At 49.3% G+C, this 20,047-nt stretch overlaps 1 protein-coding gene across 1 annotated transcript in view; it reads right to left on the bottom strand.

Annotated features, from left to right (window-relative positions):
* PTPN21 (protein tyrosine phosphatase non-receptor type 21) overlaps window positions 1-20,047 on the bottom strand; it is a 100,246-nt gene that overhangs the window by 27,993 nt on the left and 52,206 nt on the right. The window contains exons 8-10 of the mRNA XM_055131264.1: window positions 19,349-19,437; window positions 11,089-11,176; window positions 9,173-9,252 (exon numbers count right to left, since the gene is read on the bottom strand). Coding sequence (XP_054987239.1) covers window positions 9,173-9,252; window positions 11,089-11,176; window positions 19,349-19,437 — 257 coding nt within the window. The remainder of the gene's footprint in view (window positions 1-9,172; window positions 9,253-11,088; window positions 11,177-19,348; window positions 19,438-20,047) is intronic.

Genomic DNA, 20,047 nt, shown 5'->3' with positions numbered 1-20,047 from the left:
AGGTTCTACCCCAGGGATACCTGAGCACCAGCAGGAGTGACCCTGAGCACAGAGCTAGGAGTGAGCCATGAACTGAGCTAGGCTCCCCCAACTCAAACAAAGGGAGCAACGTTCAGTGCAGTTTTCCATAAAGTATTCAAAGCTATGGATTCAGTTACTCCACCCGGAGATCTCGAACCTTCGCAGTGAAAGGTATCGGTTCTCCACAGAACTGATGAGTCATCAACCATGATTACCCAGGAATCACAAAATGGACTTCAATAATGTACTGATATGCAGAGTTAATTCAAAACAAAATGTGGACAACAGTCCTGCAGAGATAGCAAAGTCATTTCCACAAATAATATTCGAAATTTCCTGAGGCTGATGTAAGTAATATATGCAACTGGGAGCCACATTAATGTGGGTTTATGTGGTCAGTAACAGACAATGAAACAAAAGTTTTATCTCCAAAACTGGATCATTTATCATAAACAATAATTCCTCTTCTCCCTCTGATTTTTTTTTCTTTTTGGCTTGGATTGGGGGCCACCCCTAGCAGGATGAAATCTGGTCCATCGAGCAAGGCCTGAGTTCCAGCCCGCTGCACTCTCCCCATCCACCCTCTGAACTTTTAAATTGTCAACACTAAGTGACTTGCCAAAAATTCTCAAAACAAAAGGCATTAAATCACCATCCAGTATTGATTGCAAAAGGATTATATTATATGATTTACTCAAAATAAGCAACTGGTTCACTATTATTTTCCAGGAAAAAAAAATGAACCAAGGAAAAGGTGTCTCAATAAATATCACTGTAGCACTGTCATTCCATTGTTCATTGATTTGCTCGAGCGGGCACCAGCAATGTCTCCATTGGGGAGACTTCTTGTTACTGTTTTTGGCATATCGAATACACCACGGGTAGCTTGCCAGGCTCTGCTGTGCAGGCGGGATACTCTCAGTAGCTTGCTGGGCTCTCCGAGAGGGATGGAGGATTGGAACCCAGGTTGGCCACATGCAAGGCAAATGCAATAAAAATCAATATTCTGAAATTTATGAAAAAGACTTTTACACTTATGAAACCAGATTTCCACAGATTGCTGATCTACTGCCTGAACCCAGAACATGCTTCAATATAAAAACTTTTTTTTTAAGTCTTTACTGTACTAACTTTTACTTCACAGTCAGGGCTGGAGTTATAAGACAGTCGATAGGGCACTTGCCTTGCATGTGGCCAACCTGAGCTTAACCCCAGCACCACATAGGGTCCCTCAGGCCCTACCAGGAGAGATCCCTGAGCACAGAGCCTGAATTAAGCTCTGAGCACCAGCACCAAAAACAAAAACAAACGAAAAAAACAAATAAAACAATAACGTCATACTTGGATGGGAAAGCGGGCAGCCCAGAAAGTGCAGACAAACGGTCCTAGGCTAGCAGCACTACTGACTCCGGCCAGCAGGGGGCACACACACACTAAATTACCCCATCTGCAGACTGGGCACCCAGAGCAAGCAGGCGTGTTCCTCCCTTGCTCCTGGTGCTTCCGGAGCCCCTCCACTGAGGGGCGCATACTCTGCAGTGGGGGGCAGGGTTTGATCCCTGGAACGCAAGCTCCCCCAGGTACCGCCAGGAGCAACCCCTCTACATCGCCCCAAGCACGGTGCAGTTATCTTGCCGGCAGAGAAACGGACGCACTGCACAACTGCTCTCGAAAACGCGTACAATGCTGCCACGTTCTCCCAGGTAAACGTGTCCGGGCTGAAAACTCGGAGGTCTTCTGGGAGTGAGGGCGGGTGGATTCCCCCTCCTGCCTGCAGGCACAGTAGCCGGCAGCCTCGCCCAACACCCTCCAAGGCCCACTTTCCGCCACGCCGCCAAACCATTCCAGATCCGAAGTGTCTCCGCAGCGACGTCTCCATATTGCACAGTACTGTGGGCTTAGTCGGATCCCAACAACTCTGGTGGGAAAGTGGTAGAGAAGCCCTCCCAGCTCGGGGAGCCTAGAACAGGCATACAGAAGGCTCCGCGAGCACCAACCAGCCCAGGAAATCCTCAGATACCGACTTCAGTAACACTGGTGTGAGGTGTAACAATGGTCACAAATGGACTTTTATTTATTTATTTATTTATTTATTTTTTGCTTTATGGGTCACACCCAGCAATGCACAGAGGTTACTCCTGGGCTCATGCACTCAGGAATCACTCTTGGCAGTGCTTGGGGGACCATATGGGATGCTGGGAATCGAACCCGGGTCAGCCGCGTGCAAGGCAAACGCCCTGCCCACTGTGCTATCGCTCCAGCCCCACAAATTGACTTCTATGGGTGTAAGTTCTGATCATTCTGTTCGCCTTTGTGCTGTAACAAACAATACAAAGTCAGTCTGTCTGTGCCTGCGAAGGGGACAGGCTGGGGTGGTGGATGGGAAACTGGGGACACTGGGGGAGGGGCGGTCACGCTGATGACAAGGCTGGTGTCGGGACACTTAATGCCCGAAACAACTGTCATGAACGTCTTGGTAAATCATGTTATTAAAAAAAATATGTTGGGGGCGCTGGAGCCATAGCACAGCGGGTAGGGCGTTTGCCTTGCACGAGGCCGACCCGGGTTCAATTCCCAGCATCCCATATGGTTCCCTGAGCAGAGCCAGGAAAGCCAGGAGCAACCCCTGAGCATCGCCAGGTGTGACCCAAAAAGAAAAAAAAAATTTTTTTAAATGCTTACTGCAGGGAGTAACCCCCAACACTGATCGCTGTGAGTCAAACAAACCAAACAGAGAATACCGGGCTGGGGGTGGGCAGGAAGGAAGAGCATGGCCCTAAAGGACCCTAAAGGATGGCCCTAAAGGACAGCCTGCCGGGTGGGTGAAGGTTCCCCGTGGATTCCGGCGGGCACCTGACCGAGGCGCCAGAACAGACTTTCTTCACAGACTTTTCCCTCCGCAGCCCCAAGGACGTGTCCTCCTAGCACCTGTTTCTTCTTGTTTGTGTTCTGTTTGTCAGGACACGCCCAGAGGTAGCAGGGCTGGCTCTGCACCTGGGGCTCACGCCCAGGCAGGGCACAGGGGACGCTATGCAGAGCCAGGGATCGAACCCGGGTCAGCCGGTACAAGGCCAGCGCCCCACCCACTGACTATCACTCCACTCCCACTGTCCCCATTGATGACCAGCGAAAGGGCTGTCCTCCTCCTTCGGGCTTGACAGGACCCCCTCTCCTGGCTCCCACAGCCTTTGAGGACCATCCTCCAGACCTCTCACAGGAAAATGAACCAGGGGCAACCCTGTCTCCTTCTCTCTCTCTCTCTCTCTCTCCCTCCATCCTTCCCTGTCTCCTTCTCTCTCTCTCCCTCCATCCTTCCCTCCCTCTTATTCTCTCCCTCTCTCCCTCCCTCCCTCTCTCCCTCACTCCCTCCCTGTCTCCCTCCCTGTCTCCCTCACTCCCTCCCTCTCTCCCTCCCTCCCCTTCTCTCTCCCTCCCTGTCTCTCTCTCCTCCTCCTCCCCTCCTCTCTCATTAATACCTTCTCTTTTTTAATATTCATTATTTGTTTATTTAGCTCCCAGAAAGATGAATGACAGTATTGTTGTTTTCCAGAACTCAAGATTACTATTTGGACACTGAATATTAGATTCTAGCTTTTAAAGAAGCATTGAATTTTATTTATACTTTTAGTTTGGGGACCTCACCCAGCAATTCTCAGGGGTTACTCCTGGCTTTGTGTTCGGAAATCGCCCCTGGTGGTACCCGGGGCATATATTGGATGCTGCGGGGGGGGGGGGGGGGGGACTGAACCCGGGTTGGCTGTGTGCAAGGCAAGCACCCTACCCGCTGTCCTATCTCTCTGGCCCATGAAGCAGCCCTGAATTTTAAATATGATTGCTTCTTTAGGCTCTCATTAATCCCTTCCCCTGTGAGAGGCCCAGGCAAACCACGCCATGTCTGAAGGAGGCCCACGCTCTCGGCGTAACGCTGCACACACAGCATTTGCCCAGAGAAGAGACCTGCAGGGGGAGGAGGGGAGAGCAGCACTTTGAAAGAGTGAGGGCGCAGCAAACTCGGTGCACGTGGGTACAGGGCGGCTGGTTCCCACTGCCTCTTATTTTATGATTATTATTTTAATGAATCACTGTGGATACAGTTACGGACTTACAAACTTGCGTGATTATGTTTCAGTCATACAACAACCGAGTACCCATCCCTCCACCAGTGCCCATTCTCCACCACCAGAGTTCCCAGTATCCCTCCCACCACCCTCCCTTCCTACTCCCTGCCTCTGTGGCAGGCACATTCCCTCTTTCTCTCTCTCTCGGGTGTTAAGGTTTGCAATACAAGGTACTAAGCGGTCATCATGTTGGTTGGTCCACAGTCTACCTTCAGCACGCATCTCCCATCCCAAGCGATCTCTCCAGCCATCACTGACTTCTCTGTCCCAGCTGGGGCCAGCAGAGGTCCCTGTGGAACACAGCCAACTGACACAAGCAGGGACGGCCTGGAAGCAAGGTCACAGCCCTGTCCTTCCCTCCTCCTCCAGCAGCTCCCAGCTCTCAGTTTGTTTTCAGTAGATGGAATGCGGGAGGGAGGCAGGGCTTGGAGCCACAGCAGCTAAGCAGGTTAAACCCAGATCTTCTGGCCCACTCTGGGGAAGTAATCTGCATACAGGAAGAGGGCAGGACAGGCAAACAGGACGCCCAGGAGTGGGTGGAGCCGGAGCCCACAGGGCATCCCAGGTAGAAACTCCAGCACTCAGGGCTGGAGAGATGAACACCCTATATGGTCCCCTGAGCCCCTCCAGGAGCGAGTCCTGAGCACTGAGCTAGGAGTATGTCCTGAGCACTGACCCAGAAACCAAAAATCAGCACGAAAAGATAAAAGGGAGGGAGGGAGAAAGGAAGGAAGAAAGGAGGTAGGAAGGAAGGAAGAAAGGAGGAAGGGAGGAAGGAAGGAAGGAAGGAAGGAAGGAAGGAAGGAAGGAAGGAAGGAAGGAAGGAAGGAAGGAAGGAAGGAAGGGAGGGAGGGAGGGAGGGAAGGAGGAGGGGAGGGAAGAAGGAAGGTAGAAAGGGAAAGAGGGAGGGAGGGAGGGAAAAAGGGAGGGAGGGAGGGAGGAAGGAAGGAAGGAAGGAAGGAAGGTAGGAAGGAACGAACAAACGAACGAAGGAGCAAGGGAAGAAGGAAGGGAGGGAGGAAGGGAGGAAGGAAGGAAGGAAGGAAGGAAGGAAGGAAGGAAGGAAGGAAGGAAGGAAGGAAGGAAGGGAGGGAGGGAGAAAGGAAGGAAGAAAGGAGGTAGGAAGGAAGGTAGAAAGGGAAGGAGGGAGGGAGGGAAGAAGGGAGGAAGGAAGGAAGGAAGGAAGGAACGAACGAACGAACGAACGAACGAAGGAGCAAGGGAAGAAGGAAGGAAGGAAGGAAGGAAGGAAGGAAGGAAGGAAGGAAGGAAGGAAGGAAGGAAGGAAGGAAGGAAGGAAGGGAGGGAGGGAGGGAGGAAGGGAGGAAGGAAGGAAGGAAGGAAGGAAGGAAGGAAGGAAGGAAGGAAGGAAGGAAGGAAGGAAGGGAGGGAGGGAGAAAGGAAGGAAGAAAGGAGGTAGGAAGGAAGGTAGAAAGGGAAGGAGGGAGGGAGGGAAGAAGGGAGGAAGGTAGGAAGGAAGGAAGGAAGGAACGAACGAACGAACGAAGGAGCAAGGGAAGAAGGAAGGAAGGAAGGAAGGAAGGAAGGAAGGAAGGAAGGAAGGAAGGAAGGAAAGAAGGAAGGAAGGAAGGAAGGAAGGAAGGAAGGAAGGAAGGAAGGAAGGAAGGAAGGAAGGAAGGAAGGAAGGAAGGAAGGAAGGAAGGAAGGAAGGAAGGAAGGAAGTCCTGCAGCAGGAAGCAAGGTGCTAGCAGAGGCAGTTGGCAAACAGCCAAATCTCAGGCGTGCACGTGTTTTTTCAAACACGAACCATACCCCATGGAGCTGGGGGTTTAGGGGTCCATCCTGTGGCATGGCAGTGCCACATGCCCCACCAGAGCACACTAGTGGTGTCAGGCACCAAACTCAGAGCCACACACGGGCCAGGAGTGAGCCCTCGCCCAGGCCCCAACGCACAGAGCCCATAGAGCTTGCTGAGGAATCGCACCGAGGGTGCATGTGACTTACAGATGCTGGGCCCCTGGGTGGGTATGGCGCTGCCGTGTGTCAAAGTGGAAAAGGGTTAGGTCAAAGCAGGCTTGGGGACAGGAAGAGCAACGTCAAAAATGCACGATCTTGGGCTGAAATGACATGACAGCAAGCAGGGCATGCGCCTTTCACGTGGCTGCCCAGGTTCAATCCCTGGCACCCCTTGCGGTCCCCTGAGCTTGGCAGGAGTGATCCCTGACCCAGAGCCAGAAGTAAGGCCTGAGCCCTGCCAGCTGTAGCCCAAAAACCAAACAAAAATAAACAAAAAAGACAAAGGTATGTGATCAATTCAGTGAAAAGCAAATCCAGAGTTTCATTTGGAGGCCCAGAGGATTAACACAAGGGCTTAGAGCATCTGCCTGGCAAGCATTTGGTCGTGAGTTCAAATCTCCAGTGTGCCACATGCGCACAAGCAGCTTCCCAGCACATCACAATCAGGTACGGTGCATACAAAAGCACAGGCAGTACCCTGGAGGTACCACGGCCTCTGGTGAGCACCACTAAAGTACAAAGAGATGTGGCGTGATTGCCACAGTCAGAAGGCACAGCCTTTCCACAGCACGTGGGCAGGCCTGGCTACCACCTCCATGATGCTGACAGGAAGAAGAAGAGAGGTAGGGAGGGTGGGAAGAAATAGAATTTAAAAATAACACTCACGAAAACATGGAGGCTGAAGAGATAGCACAGCAGGTAGGGTGCTTGCCTTGCACACAGCTGACCCGGGTTCAATCCCTGGCATTCCATATGGTCCCCTGAGCCTGCCAGGAGTGACCATGAGCCAGGAGTCAGCCCTGCATGCCACCAATGTGACCCAGAAACCAAAAGAAAAAGCAAAGAATAATGGGGACGGGGTGTCGCTCCCAGACATGCTTGGCCAGTGGTGGTGGCCCGACACAAGGACATTCTCTCCCGCTCTCAAGTGCTAGAATGGTTCTAGTAACGAGCTGCAAGAACCCTTAGCAACTTCCTGTTGTAATTAGAAGTTGGTCCAGGGAGGGGGAGAGAGCTTTATGCGCTGGCCCAGCATGCAGGAGGCCTGGTTCTGATCACTATCACTGTGTGGTCCCCCCAAGCGCCACAGGGAGCAGCCCCCGAGCACTGTGCTTGGAGTAGCCCCTGAGCACCACCAAGTGGGGCCCCCCAAATGGAACAAATTCATCCAAAGCTGAAACAGAATACTCATAAATAAATCTCGAGAGAGATCAGCAAGCTGCAGAGATGCCTCCAGACCCTGCGCCAGGCAGTCTCACCCGGGGCATCCCAGAGGGAGACAGGTGAACCCACCACCCATCCACACAGAGCCCCAGCAGCCGAAAGCGTCCATAATCCAATCACCGCTGTGCTCATGGCCAGGCTCCACAGGCTCAGGATGAGCCTCATCATGAGCGAATCTGCTGAAAAACTCAGGTATGTGGGTTTTGTCACTGAAATCTCCAGGCCCTCAAGGAGTCAGAGATGGGCTACCTGCCCCCATCTCCCTGTGCTTCCGGAAGCCGGACAGTCATGCCCATGAACTGCCACTGGTGCCATATACGCTCATTAACCAGCATGCTCCAGAGACTCATAAATAAACCTCAAGAGAGATCAACAACGCCAAAGTCACCATTCAGTTAAAAATTTAGCTCCAGCTGTATCAACCCATTCACAATTTTAGAATGCCTGGAGCATGCAGCCGTGACATCTCAAACTCTACACCACTGATATACACGGAGTAGCACACCACAATGGATGGGACGTAAAGCAGAAGGCAACCAGTCTCGATTAAGACAATATTAACACACAAGGCTTTACCTATAACAACAAGTCATAATCTCTTGTATAAGTGCTTAATGGCTCCAGGGTGAGACACAACAATATTCACACACTTTCTTCTAAGGAAATCCTTTTTTAATCATTTTAGCAAATTATTCATAACGAGCAATACAAAATAAATGATATAGGGGCAGGCTTGGGAGGTGGTCAGGAAAATTGGAAATAGTGATAGTGGGAAGGTGTAATGGTGGTGGGATCGGTGTTGGAAAATGTAATGCAATAAATCATCATGAACAACTCTATAAAAACAAAATTAAAAAAATAAAGATGAGCTTTCAGTGGTGTGATTATACGCAACGAAGCAAATAATCCATTATAAGCAAGAGCAAGAGTCAGCTGACATAAAACTGCAGGACTGTAGCTCTGAAAACCTCAGATAGTAAATACTTTTTATAATTAAAAAAAGGTCAAAACGGGAAAAAGATAATTAAGAAATGACAGCTTTGATCTCAGCGTACCAACAGCCCTGGTCCAGTGATTGCTGATTGAATCCCCAAATGGATTACTGCCCTATAGAGATGTCTCTGGAACACAACTATTTACAATGTAGGACTCCAGAAGCGCGCAACTGCAAAATGACCGCATGAATGCTCATAATATTCAAAATGAGCAATGGAAAATAAGTTATCTAGCATCTGCCCCTGGAAGGCTGGCTTCAATGATGGTGGGAAAATTCAGGCAAAACATAATGCCCAAAGAGTAGAGAGACAGTATTGGGGAAATTGTCTGCGAGAGAGGCAGGGTGAGGACTGTGATGGTGTGGGGGGATATAATAGGGACGTTGGTGGTGGAAAACGTGGAGGCTGGGCGTTCAATCATTATATGGCTGAATATCAAACATGAAAGCTTTGTAACTGTATCTCACGGTGATTCAATAAAATTTTTTTTAAAAAAATAAATGATTGCTTTTTTTTTTTCTTTTTGGATCATACCCGGTGATGCTCAGGGGTTACTCCTGGCTCATACACTCAGGAATTACTCCTGGCGGTGCTCGGGGGACCATATGGGGTGCTGGGAATTGAACCTGGGTTGGCTGCATGCAAGGCAAACACCCTACCCGCTGTGCTATCACTCCAGTGCCCAGAAATGACCGCTTTCAACATCCTGCGAAAAGCATCAAGACTGTGTCATAAAGCCTTTTTGTCAAATGTACCTTTGGAGATGATACACTAAGCTCAGCATGAGACCATCTACAATGAGCATTTCTGCAGGCGCTGAGTGCAGCGCGTACTTACAGGGTACACTGATTCAGTCTGTAGAACTTGTGCCGTGCCACACAGAGTCTCCACACATATTTGGCCGTTTCCATGTCTTCCTGGCAAACAAAATATGCATAAAGTAACGAAAAGAACTTTTGCAGCCAGACATTCTTCATGCAGAGTTTAAGGACATGACAAAATGTGGGTGATGCATAATGTCACATCACCTTTAAGTACACAAGATTCTGGGGCGGAGCAGCCGTGCAGTTAGGGCCCTTACCTTGCACGCGACCAGACTGATTTGATCCCCAGCACCTCATAGGGTCCCCAGAGCACTGACAGGAGTGATTCCTGCGTGCAGAAGCAGGGGTAACCCCCGAGCATTACTGGATGTGTCTCAAAAGCAAATTTTTTGGAAAATTAATAATAAACACATGAGATTCTTTCATTTTCCAATATCGCATTTATCATGAAAGGGCTACAAAACTAAGATTAAGGTCCAGAGACAATAACATTTAAAAATGTATTGTGTGTGTGTGTGTGTGTGTGTGTGTGTGTGTGTGTGTGTGTGCGTATGTTCTAAACAGTGTGCTTTGATTTCTTTGTTTTGGTCATAGGACCACACCTGGGGGTGTATGCAAATCACTCTCTGGTCCTTTAAGGTTTTGGCATGATGTTTCAAAATGCCTTTGAATTTTAAATTTTTTGAAAATATCAACTCTGATTATCAGCAAACACTTAAAAAGCCACTTTCAGGGGTAGTGTTATGGATTGTCAAAGACATTTCTTTCTTTTTTTTTTTTTTTGCTTTTTGGGTCACACCCGGCGATGCACAGGGGTTACTCCTGGCTTTGCACTCAGGAAGGAATTACTCCTGGCGGTGCTCAGGGGACCATATAGGATGCTGGGATTTGAACCCGGGTCGGCCGCGTACAAGGCAAACGCCCTACCCGCTATGCTATCGCTCCAGCCCCTATCAAAGACATTTCTAAATAAAACATTTAATGCTGGGAACCAGAAAGGTAGGACAGTCAGAAGGCACTTGCCTTGCACATGCCCTAGCCAGATTTGATCCCAGCACCACCTACTGTTCCCCACCAAGGTTTGATCCCAGCACCACCTTCTGTTCCCCGCCAAGCCCCACCAGAAGTGATCCCCAAGTGCAGAACCAGGAGTAAGCCCTGAGCACAGCTGCTAGTGACTCAAAAACCAACCAACCAACCGAACAACCCAGATTCTCGGGGGAACTCTTGGGGAGGAGTGCATGCTTTGCCTGCTGAAGGTCAGGGTTCAACCCCCAGCTCCACACTGAGTGCTGCCAGGTGTGAACGCCCCCTACAGGCGCCAGGCTGAATGTAGTCCAGGAGCACCACCAGGCGCAGCCTGTTTTATAGCCCCAAACAAACAAAGTCACCATCACACGGTATCTCTGCAAAACAGACTCACTACTTTTAAAAATACTTACTGCTGGGACACAACTGGCTTTGCATCTGGGAAGCAGGTTCAACTTCCAGCATGACCCCCCCTCCAAGTCACTGGGAGTGACTCCTGAGCACTGAGACAGGAGTAGCCTCCAAGCACCCCAATAACACAAACAAAAAGTCTGCTGGGGGCCAGGAGCTGAGGCACTTGCCTTCCATGCAGCTGTGGCTACTGCAACCCAGATTCTAACCCGAGCACCACACATGGTCCCCAGAGGCCACCAGGGGCCGCTCCTGAGCTCAGTCGGGAATAGCCCCTGAGCAAGACAGGGTGGGCCCCTCCAAACACAAACAAGTTTACTGAGCAACTACTTTTCACCAAGTACTTCCTATGCAAACTGATAGGAAGCACTGCAAAATGTCACATCTTGTAAACCAAAAAAAATATCGTTTAATACCATGTATCACTTGTATGTACACAAAGTAAAAAATAATTTGGAATAAAAACATATGGCCTCAGTAAGTACTTACAGTTTGAAACTGGATGGTCTCTTCTTTACTTGCCAGCTCGAGTGCAAAAAAGGACTTGTTGTGGGACATGTTGGCGATATCATGCCACCTGGAGAACAGGGGACAGCAAAAAAAAAGATTTCGGTGAGCACTCCTGCCTTGCAGAGAGAACCCGCCCACCTCCTGCCCGGCCCTGATATGCAAGTTAACGCTGGAGCATCGTCTTAGAAAGAACAGCAGCTCGAGCAAGGCATTTTCTAACCACAGTGGCAAAGCCAGAGGAAGAAAGTCCAGGCCATAAACCACAGGTGGGGAGCACTGTGTGGTCTCCTCATCCTCACCCGCTGAAGAGCCCAACAAGAGAGCCCTCTCTGGGCCAGCTGCCAAGGTCTCCGTCCCTCCCTCAACAAATGACTGAAAGGACATCCATTACGAGGGCCGAGGCAGACAAGAGCCGGGCAGCGAGGCGGTGGGCACCGGGGGAGGGTGGGAGTGGTGAGAGCACGGGGAGGGAGGAGCTGGCCGAGGTTCTGCCTTCTGCAAGAAGAAGGCAGCAGGGGCTGGAGAGAGAGCACAGCGGGTAGGGCGTTTGCCTTGCACGAGGCTGACCCGGGTTCAAATCCCAGCATCCCATAGGGTCCCCTGAGCACGGCCAGGGGTAATTCCTGAGCGCAGAGCTAGGAGTAACCCCTGTGCATCGCCAGGTGTGACCCAAAAAGTAAAAAAAAAGAAGAAGAAGAAGAAGAAGAAGGCAGCAGGCAGAGGAGTGGGGCTCTGCAAAGCCACAGGGGGAAGGTCGCTCCAAATGCCCGCACCCCAAAGAGTGAGCCTGTCTGGGGGGTGTTCAACCGTATTTTACCATCCTCAGGTTTTATGTGTCGATCTTTTAATCTATAACCATGAATTTTTCTTTTTTTGGTTCCGGGGCCACACCTGCTGGTGCCTGGGGGTTGGTTATTCCCGGCTTGTTGCCCAGGGGACTATGCGGTGCTATGGACACAATTCAGGGCTCCCGCATGCAAGGCCTGCATTTCAGCCCTATGAGCACTCTCTAGCCCAATAACTGTCATGTTCTACGAGGGGGAAATGGCTCTAGAACGTTTTATTCCCCTTTTGCTTCTCCAGTACTTAGATTTATGAAGATAAATTTGAGAATGTTTATAATATTTAACAGCTGCCAAACCTATCAATAACTAGAGTCTTGTTTTTTTTTTTTAAATAAAAACATCCATACAATGGAATACTATGCAGATGTTAGGAGAGATGAAGTCATGAAATTTGCTTATACGTGGATAGACATGGAGAGTATCATGCTAAGTACAATGAGTTAGAAAGAGAGGGACAGACATAGAATGACTGCACTCATCTGTGGAATATAAAATAACATAATGTGAGACTAACACCCAAAGACAGTAGACACAAGGGTCAGGAAGATTGCCCCATAGTTGGAAGCCTGTCTCATGGGCTGGGGGAGAAGGCAGCTGTAATAGAGAAGGGATCACTAAGACATTGATGGTTGGAGAGATCGTTAGACATGGGAGATGTGTGCTGAACGTAGACAAAGAACCAAACACGATAGCCTCTCTGTATTGTATTGTATTGTATTGTATTGTATTGTATTGTATTGTATTGTATTGTATTGGACAATACAATACAAATATTGCAATACAAATATTGCAAACCATAATGCTCAAAGGTAGGGAGAGAGTATGGGGGAAATTGTCTGCCATGGAGCCAGAGGGAGGGTTAGAAAGGGGTGGGTTATGCTGGGGACATTGGTGGTGGGGAATGTGCACTGGTGGAGGGATGGGTGTTCGATCATTGTATGACTGAAACGCAAACATGAAAGCTTGGTAACTGCAGCTCACGGTGATTCAATAAAATAAAAAATAAAAATAAAAAACAACCTGAGCAATTCGCATGCAGTGAGATGAAGGAAGTGAGCTGGCTGCCTCCAGTTTCCGCATGGCACCTGGCTGGCTCCTGGCCTTCAGTGCAGGGAACCCCCATCTGTCAGCTGTGCCTCCCCCAACTCTGCGCACCGGAAAGACACAGGAGCTTGGGGACATGAGAGCAAGTGACCACGGTGAGCCACGGGGGCCAGCCCAGAGCCCAGGGGAACGGAGTTCTACTCCCGGAGCCTCGCTCTCTCTCTCCATGGTCACAATCAGCGAGGCGAACTCGGGCCCCAAAGGCCATGAAGCAGAGAAAACAAAGTCAGCTTTGAGGGAGACATTCTCTAAAAGAAAAGAAACGGGGGCTGGAGCTGTAGCACAGCGGGTAGGGCGTTTGCCTTGCACGTGGCTGACCTAGGTTCGATTCCCAGCATCCTATATGGTCTCCCGAGCACCGCCAGAAATGATTCCTGAGTGCAGAGCCAGGAATAACCCCTGAGCATCACCAGGTATGACCCAAAAAGAAAAAAAGAAAAGAAAAGAAACGAATCCTCAAGAAAAAGCAGTAGGGAAGGCAGATAGCCTGAATAAGGGGGGACGTTGTAAGTGAGGTTAAGAGGAATAAGCTAAGCTGTTGGATGGGTATCTATCAACAGCCAGGGCTGGGGGCTGGATGGACAGTGCAGGGATTTAGCTGTTTGCCCGTAACACCTCCAGGAGTGATCCCTGAACACAGAATCAAAAGTAAGACGGAGCACCACCAGGAGTGGCCCCAAAGGCAAGATTTAAAAAGAGAGAGAGACAACACAATCCAGAGGCGAGGGAGAAAATTCAAGGAACTGAACAGATGTGGGAGCCCCAGGACTGGTCCCCAGGGCACTGCCAGGAGCAACCCCCAAGTTTAGAGGCTAGAGAAGCTCCTGAGCACCAGTAGGTATGATTCCTGCAAAAAAACAAGAGAGAAAGAGACAGACAGAGAGAGAGCAGAGCGGGGGGAAGCGAAAGCTAGAGAGAGATTAAAGCCAAGATATAGCACCATGGTAAGGCACCTGCCTTGCATAAGGCCACCCCTGGTTCCCATTCAATTCTGGGTACTGCATATAGTTCCCCAACACCCATCAGGAGTGACCCATGAGCACGAGCCAGGAGTAAGCCTTGAGCACCATCATGTATGGCCTCAAAACAAACAAACAAACAAACAAAAGGGGGGGGGGGAGCCAGAGCAATTATACAGCAATTATACAGCCAGAGCAATTATACAGTGGGTAGGGTGCTCGCCTTGCACACAGTCAACCCAGTTCAGTCTCAGGCACCCCATACTCGGCAGAGCAGACAGGAAGCCCTTGGGGTATGGCCCCAAAGCCCAAACAAACCAATTCGATATCACAATCAGTAATTGAAATTTGCTTAAATGTTGGTATTTTAGGAGTTTGGGTACAGGAGAGTAGGAGATAAGCCTCGATTTCTCCAAAGAAATCACCCTAGGAGGGCTGGGGAGAGGGTGAGAGCAAGGCTTTGCAACAAGAGCCCGGGGCTCCACCCCCAGCACCACGAGCTCTCCTGAGCTCCAGCCATGCCTGGGGGAGTCCCTGGGCACCACTGGGTACAGCCTATGAATTAAAAAAAACCAATCCGCTCCCCTCTAAATAAAGACAGCCCCTAATGGTAAGGGAAAGGAGCTGGCATCTGTAGGCACCTCAGCGCCTAAAGGCATTATCTGTCTTGTAATGACAGTGACTGTCATTATAAGAACTCATCCCCACATGTCCAGTCTGGAAGGAAGTAGCTTCTGTGAAAGGACAGAAGGGAAGAGAGACAAGAACTAGAGCTAGAGCTAGAGCTAGAGCTAGAACTAGAGCTAGAGCTAGAACTAGAACTAGAACTAGAACTGTGCAAACTAGAGAGCTGGGGAGATGGCTCCCAGGGCCAGACCCGTCTCTCAGCCCTTAACGTGCAGGCGGCTTGGGTTCCACCCGTGGGGTGGCACAGTTCCACAAGAATCACTGAGGGGCAACCCTGGGCAGGAGGAGGAACCAGGAAGAGCCCCTGAGCCATGCCAAGTGTGCCCCCCCACACACACAAAAAATAAATAAATGAAATAAATAAATGAAAGTGACAGGGGCAAAGCAAGTGGCTTAAGCAGTTGAAAACATTCCTTGCAAGTGCGAGCCGTAGGTTGGAGCCCCAGCCCAGCACAGCCCTAAAAAGACCCGAGTAGTCCCCCTGCCCCCCTCCACCCCCAATAAAACGAAACTAGAAGAGCCTCACAACAGTGATTCTCTGAGTACAGAGTGAGGAATAAGCCCTGAGATCCACCAGGCGTGGTCCACCCGCTCCCCCATATTTTTAAAAAAATCCATTGTAAAACTTTCCAGGCTATTTTCTTGTTCAAGGCTGTTGAGGCTAACTTGCAAACAGGACATGCCACAGAGTCTGTCTCACCTTCGAGACTGACCCCGAGGGACAGAGGACAAAGTGCACCATAGTATTTGGCTTTACAGTGATAAACTAAGATAGCATCTGAGTTTTCACATCTCTACTTTCAGTTTGGAACCATGTTTTCAGTTCTCTGAGAAGTGAGATACTTGTTCTTTAGCTGCTTCAAAAGTTTCTTCTATTTTGTTTTGTTTTGTTTTACCCTTAATGCTATCAACTTGTCTTCTTCTCTCCAAATCTACGAGTGAAACTGGGTATCTGTATAACAGTCAGGCAATGAGCAAATTCCAAACACACACATATTTGTGTAGAGAAACAAGCTCAACACGATACAACAGATAACTCCTCAAAAAAAAAAAAGAAAGAAAGAAAGAAACTAGAAAATGGCGACATTCATTCCAGCAGCATTTCACACGAGGAAGGAGGTGCATCTGTGAGGGAGACCCTGGGTGAGATCTGTGAACAGTGGAACTAGTTTTGGTCCTAAAAATAGCATCTCAGGGCCAGGAGATGCCATTAGGCTTCAAAACTGGAGCACGTGCCCTGCACGCTGGGGTCCATCTTCCATCGACTCAAGGAGGTGGTCACCCCCTCAAGAACCATGAAGTACGATCCAAAATCACTTATATCAATTGTATCACTTGTCATCCTGTTGCTCATCAATTTGCTCGAGCGGGCGCCAATAATGTCTCCATTTGTCCCTGTCGCGTGCTAGTCCCTGGCGTCTGCTCACTCCAGGAACACGAAGAGCCTCAAACCATTTGTTCAGGGTCTTGATGAAGAAGTCTGACCATTTCGTAGGTGGGCGGCCACACGTTCTTTTGACGTCCCGTGGAATCCAGTCAGTAACAGCTCTAATCCAGTGGTCGTCTCCAAATCGGATTACGTGTCGGGCCCATCTGATTGGCAAACAAGACAGCATCCCTGATTCTCGATCATTGACCGAGGTCGGAACTCCAGATTCCTTCTCTCACTTGAGTGATATTCCTCAAGCATGGCTCTTTCGATTCCTCTTTTGGAGACCTGAATAGCGTTCTCATCCTGTTTTCATAGGGCCCAGGTCTCTGAGGCATATGTTAGCGCAGGAAGAACAGTGGAGTCGAAAACATGTGCCTGGAGCCAGAAGTTCTTCGTTCTCGTAACCACTTCTTCAACACTTTTGAAGGCGTTCCACGCTGCTTTCTTCCTCCTGTGCAGCTCAGGTGCCCAGTTGTTCGTCATGTTGAGTTCTCGACCTTGGTACACATAACTGCTGCATACGGAGATGTTCGTTCCGTTGAGGGCAAATGGAACATCAGGAACTAGTCTGTTTCTCATGAACAATGTCTTCATGAGATTCAGCTGCAATCTGACCTTTCCACACTCACGGTCGAATTCGGCCAGCATTCGTGCTGCTTGCCTGATATTTGGTGTTACTAGAACAATGTCATCAGCGAAGCAGAGGTAGTGTAGTTGCTGACCATCTATCTTCACTCCTATTCCTTCCCATTCCAGTCATTGCATAACATTCTCGAGGGTGGCACTGAAGAGTTTTGGTGAAATGGTGTCACCCTGCTTAACCCCTCTCTTTATGTTGATGATCACTTCCTTGTAGAATGGTGAGATCCTGGTGGTGAATCCGTAATACAGCTCACGAAGGATCCTGATGTACTGAGTTTGAACACCCTGTTTGGCTAGGGCTTTGATGACTGCTTCAGTCTCAACAGGATCAAAGGCCTTCTTTAAATCAATGACTGTTAGAGCAGTATCTTGAGATCTTGCAAAACCCCAATGAGCTTGGTTACCGTGTGGATATGGTCGATCGTGCTGAATCCTTTTCGGAACCCAGCCTGCTCACATGGTTGTCCTTCGTCTAGTGTTCTGCCAATCCTATTCAGGATGACTCAAGTGAATAACTTGTAGACAACGAACAACAGCAGATTAGGTGAGAGTTGCTGATGTCACCCTTGTTGTACAACAGGATGGTCCTGCTGGTTTTCCATTGGGAGAGAACCTTGCATTCAGACAGGTAGCGTGCGAAGAGCCAAGCCAGTGTATTGACAAGTACTGGCAGCAGATTCTTCAGGTGTTTGGATCTGACCTTGTCTGGACCAGGTGCTGGTACACTTCTTTACCAACAAAATGGCATGTCAGATTTCGGAAGGGAGAACGCTGGGAATGACATATCCATCCTGCAGAATTTGGTATGTGGAAAGGCTGACGTGGCTATCGAAGAGATCCAAGTAGTAGCAGTCATGGATAACCTTTTCCATTGCCCTTCTGGAAGATAAGATAGATCCATCAGGACATCGGAGGGCAGTCAGCTTGGTCTTATAGTTGGCAAAGAACAGGTGTTGTGAATACATTTCTCGGCTTCTGCCGCATCAGCCAACACTGCTGCTCTTCTCTCTTTGAGGTCTTCCTTTATTGCTACTCTGCACAGCTTTGCAAGCTCGGACGTTAGCTTGTGATTGCCTGAAGCTCATGCCAAACCACATTGGTAAATGAGCTCAAGAGTTTCCGGAGACAGGCATCTTTTCGTAGCTTTCTCTCTCTCAGCGTTCCTCGCACAATCATGGAGGTGCTGAACCAGTCGATCGTATTCTTCATCGATGTTGCCAACGATGGCATCTTCCCATATTGCCACAATAGTGCCAAATTGCTCCCAGTTGGTGGTAGTTCTGGGAGTTCTCTTCTTAAACTTTGCAGCCCTTTCTCCCTGCTCCGTGAAGTAGAATTTCGCATGAAGGAGATGATGGAATTTTGGGGCAACAGCTACATCAGTCAGGAAAAACTGTCGACTGAATATGATGTGGTCAAGTTTGTTGTGGAACTGAACACTGGGAGACTCCCATGTCCAACATTCAAATTCAGCCTTCTGGAACTACAAGTTAGCATGGATAGTCTTGGTCAACATAATGAACTCAGACAGTCTTTCATCCTGATCGTCCCATTCTAGGCCATGGATCACGATGAGGAGTTCTTTGGGTGACCTTCTCAGTCCTATCTTGGTGTTAAAATCACCGACAATGACCTTGTAGAAGGTGTGACCTTCTTTATAGAACTTCTCCGGCTCCATGTAGAACTTCTAAATTTCTTCTTCGTCATAGTTAGATGTTGGTGTGTAGACAACAAGGACAGAAACTGCCGGCAATGAGCCACATCTATTCAAACGTAAGCGTCCGATTCGGGTTGTTAGGCATTCGAACTAATCAATGCTCATGCCAAGTTCGTGTTGACGAGGACACCGACACCACCGACGCCTCTACAGTTGCATGTTCCGAGGAACAGTTCTTCTCCAGTGTCAAAAACGGCCTGATGTGTTCGATGCCTTCTCATCTCGGTCAATCCAATGACATCGTACTGGATCTTCTGCACTTGCCCCATCAGGTCCTCAATAGATGCTTTCGATGCCAGTGTGCATGTGTTAAAAGTGCAGACAGGGGCTGGAGCAACAGCACAGCAAGTAGGGCGTTTGCCTTGCACGTGGCCGACCCAGGTTCGATTCCCAGAATCCCATATGGTCCCCTGAGCACTGCCAGAGGTAATTCCTGAGTGCAGAGCCAGGAGTGACCCCTGTGCATCGCCAGGTGTGACCCAAAAAGCAAAAAATAAAAAAGTGCAGACAGTCATTTTGGTCCTTCTTCGTTTGGGCAGCCAGTTTGGCCCTGAGATTTTAGCAGCCTCTCCTTGCTCATCCTTCTCAATGCTGCCATACTGGGGGCTCTTCCAGGGGCAGGGGAATGAGGCCCATTTTTGTTATTGTTTTTGGCATATGGAATACACCACAGGTAGTTTGCCAGGCTCTGCCGTGTGGGTGGCATACAGGGAGGTGGCCCCCTCCCTACTCCTCACTTATCTCCTTACTTATCTACAACGATCCAAAATAAAATTTATATATTTTTTTTAATTCCGAAGAATTGTTTTGCCAAGAGCCACAGACAGAGTACAGGAAGTGGTAAGAAAAATACCTGAATATCGCGGGAGGCCTTCCGTTCTTGTGCTTCACAAAGATCCCTTCCAGGCAGGCACCCACAGATATGTCGTTGCCTTGGCTGTCCTAAGTGGGGGACGCAGAAAAAGAAATGCTTGGGAGAACGCCCAGAGGAACTGAACTAACTAGACCCAGTTCCCGACACTGGCCTCCCAGGCATAAACTCTTCCGAAAACACGGATATTGATGCAGAAGGGGAGAGTCTGAAAGGCCCAGAATGAATGCATCTGAAACCAGTCAGGGATCAGCAGAAAACCTCCAGAACTCAACCACTCACGGCCGCTCTCCACACACTCAGACTAGCCTCACCCATGTGTGTACCTGCAGGGGGAAAAAAAACCAGGTATGCGGGACTTGTGATTGAAAACTCCAGGCTCAAAAGAATAAATTAATAAAAAAAAAAAAAAAGGAAAACTCCAGGCTCAATGGGTTACAGCAGGAATGGGTTACCTCCCCCCATCTCCCCCTATTTCCGGCAGCTTGGCAGTCAACCTCATCAACGGCCATGATCCAGAGACTCAACAATAAATCTCTCAGAAGAGAACACAAAAAAATTCCCTATAGACATGACTTTAAAATCCTGAGCCAGGCTGTTTCATTCAGGGCAAACTGGAGGGGCACAGGTGAGGCCCCTCCCTGCCCCAATGGAGCTAGCCCCAGCAGACAGAAAGTTCCA

The sequence above is a fragment of the Sorex araneus genome, chromosome 3 (genome assembly GCF_027595985.1).
Source record: "Sorex araneus isolate mSorAra2 chromosome 3, mSorAra2.pri, whole genome shotgun sequence".
NCBI classification, from domain to species: Eukaryota; Metazoa; Chordata; class Mammalia; order Eulipotyphla; family Soricidae; genus Sorex; species Sorex araneus.
This window is presented reverse-complemented; position numbering and strand designations above follow the sequence as displayed.